The 2,653-nt window shown below is 38.8% G+C and overlaps 1 protein-coding gene across 1 annotated transcript; it reads left to right on the plus strand.

The window, feature by feature from the left end:
• On the plus strand, positions 1-1,074 carry LOC105138448 (protein MKS1-like). The gene has a single exon (XM_011044518.1). The coding sequence runs from the start codon at positions 165-167 to the stop codon at positions 861-863; it is 699 nt and encodes a 232-aa protein (XP_011042820.1). The 5' UTR covers positions 1-164; the 3' UTR covers positions 864-1,074.
• Positions 1,075-2,653: the final 1,579 nt, after the last annotated feature.

Below are 2,653 nucleotides of genomic sequence, written 5' to 3' on the forward strand. Positions count from 1 at the left end.
TTTCCATTGACTTGCTCTCCTTCAAATATTTCAATGTCCTTCCCCCTATGTTCCCCTTATAATTTACAGCACAACAATAATGCTTTTGTCCTCCTCCTCCTCCTCCTCAGTACCATCATACCCATCTCCTTTTGTTCCTTCTTGTTCACCATTCAGGATTCAGCATGGATTCATCAGGCTTCCCTGTCAGTAGATCACCAAGAAAAGAATTGCAAGGTCCTAGACCACCAGCTTTGAAAATCCGCAAAGATTCACACAAGATCAGAAAACCACCAGTAGCACCGCAACCATTCCAACCGCAACCACAGAATCAACCACCAACACAGCCACGCCCTCCCGTGATAATCTATACAGTGTCACCTAAGGTGATTCATACAAACCCTAATGACTTCATGACCCTAGTTCAACGTCTCACAGGTTCCTCATCAACATCAACCTCCTCCAATCCCTTTAATGATGATTGTGGTGCAATATCGCCAGCAGCAAGGTATGCTACAATTGAGAAGGCCAAGTCACCCAAAGATCAGCAAAAGCAGCAGCAGCTAGGCGGAGATTTGGGTTATGTTGAAGGGATCACGGAGATTGATAGAGTAATGGAGAGACCAAGTTTGGGTCCTGGAATTCTGTCTCCTGGGCCAGCTTCACTTCCTCCAATACCACCAAACTTCTTCTCTCCTGATCAAAACTCGGTTAGCTTCTTCCATGATTTGAGTCCTATTCTTCATGGTAGCAGGAATTTTACTGAGGGTAGTTTCATGCCTAGTCCTTCAACCTTTATGTGGCCAGGCATAAATTCTCCAAGCACTCCATCTATAGACCTTTTCAATAATTTCAATGCTTCCAATAATTTATTTGACTTTTGATAGTTTCAAGGTAGGGAGATACAAACAAAGGGAAAGATTTCTCTCTCTTTTTTTCTTTTTCTAAAGCTTATTTTGCTTTGATGATAGAAACATGGGGCAAAAGTGGAAATCTAATCTTTCTTCTGGTGGTTTAGCAAGTTGGAGACTTCTTGATGGCTTTATCTGTTCACATTTTTAATCTATTCAATGCTGAGCTAGATGAATATTTTTTTCTTGGTTGACAGCTAAATCAATACAGTAGTTGAATCAGATTATAAAACCATAAAAATGCATCATGTAATGCAGCACCGGCACCCTTGAAATAGTTGTTAATTAACATCAGATCCAGACACTGATTATAGAGCAAGAGAGTATGTATGATTTTCATTGATTACCATCAAATTACTCTATGTATGATGTTCAAGGGGAAACAAAAGAGAGGAAGAAAACATAAATAGTACTCTATTTATATACTGGGATAACTAACAATTTTCTCCAAGCAACTGACAACGAGCGCGTAGGTTAATATTTCAGATGTCTTTTGTTTTTGCTTCTTCTTATTCTCTTTTTTTTTTCCAAATATTTCAGCTATGATACGATCACCTTTCTTCTTCCATACCTTTTCTTGTTTTCAAATTTTCATGACAAAAACTTGTGGCTGATAAATAGATAACAAGAACACGAACATTTAGTTTTAAATGATGAGGAAAATGTATGGTCCTTTTAGATATTTCACTCAAGCGCAGCTTGAAAAAGGGTTGATTTTTAGTCCTCCATTACATCAATCAAAGTCAGGTCAAGCTCCTCTACCAAACCCAACTTCATCCTTCTTGACAATGTCATTCTGAACCTTAATTACATGAATCGAAGTCAAGTCAAGCTCCTCTACTGAATCCAATATATACCATCCTTTTTGACTAAGTCATTTTGAACCTTACTCTCCTCGTCATGGAACCCTCATAAATTTTTGTCTCCTTGACTATCTTAAAGTTTGAAGGCGAGCCTCAAGTGAGTTTCAAATTTTTACTCTCTCGGTCTTTACCTGTTGCTTTTCTCTTTAGTATATGATTTACCCCACCAGTAATTAGCTCAAGGTGAGGTTATTTTGAAGCTCAAAAATCCCACAGCAATGCAACCACCTTAAGGAAGTCGCCTGTTTTTCTTCATGGCGTGGGCATTATTATAAAGAGCAAAAAAAACCCTTCTTTTGTTATTCAACAGACGTCAAAGTTTCGAGCTGGATACCCACAGATCAGTTTATTTGACCCGTGTGAACAAGTTCTAAATCTACCAAAGTAGACAAGTTGAGCTAGCCTGTCTAAAATATTGACTCAACCAAACCCAACTTGGAGAGCGGCTTGGCACCCTTCTTACCGTTGACCTTGACTTTCATATGTGACCTTAAGGTTGAGGCTGGAATGCATTGGAAACATCCTGTGCTACCCTGGAAATACATTGCTAGTATCGCCGAAGTGGTTTGGAAATAAATTTTTGAATATTTAGTGATGTGCTATTGTAAAAGCACCTGGATTCAAGTGCTTCATCGTGTGGCCTAAACGAAACCCACACCGCGTCAACCTATTAATAGAAACATGCTGTCCTCTCCCCTACTTGCCTTTTTTAATATTGCCAAACCAAGTAAATGTGAAGGCACTTAACATCCATCAAGTATTTTCTGATGCATCCATTCACTGTCTATCAATGTGAAACAAACACTTCCGAATTGACTATGAGCTAAAGTTTGAATGCTGCCCTGTTTTTTCTTTTTTAAATACAAGGATTAGTGCTCTACACCTGGAGTTTTTATCTCA

The sequence above is a fragment of the Populus euphratica genome, unplaced genomic scaffold (genome assembly GCF_000495115.2).
Source record: "Populus euphratica unplaced genomic scaffold, PopEup_1.0 scaffold181.1, whole genome shotgun sequence".
Lineage (NCBI taxonomy): Eukaryota > Viridiplantae > Streptophyta > Magnoliopsida > Malpighiales > Salicaceae > Populus > Populus euphratica.

What these genes read in the sequence shown, in the direction of transcription:
- LOC105138448 (XM_011044518.1), top strand. Translation starts at nt 165, where the DNA reads ATGGATTCATCAGGCTTCCCTGTCAGTAGATCACCAAGAAAAGAATTG.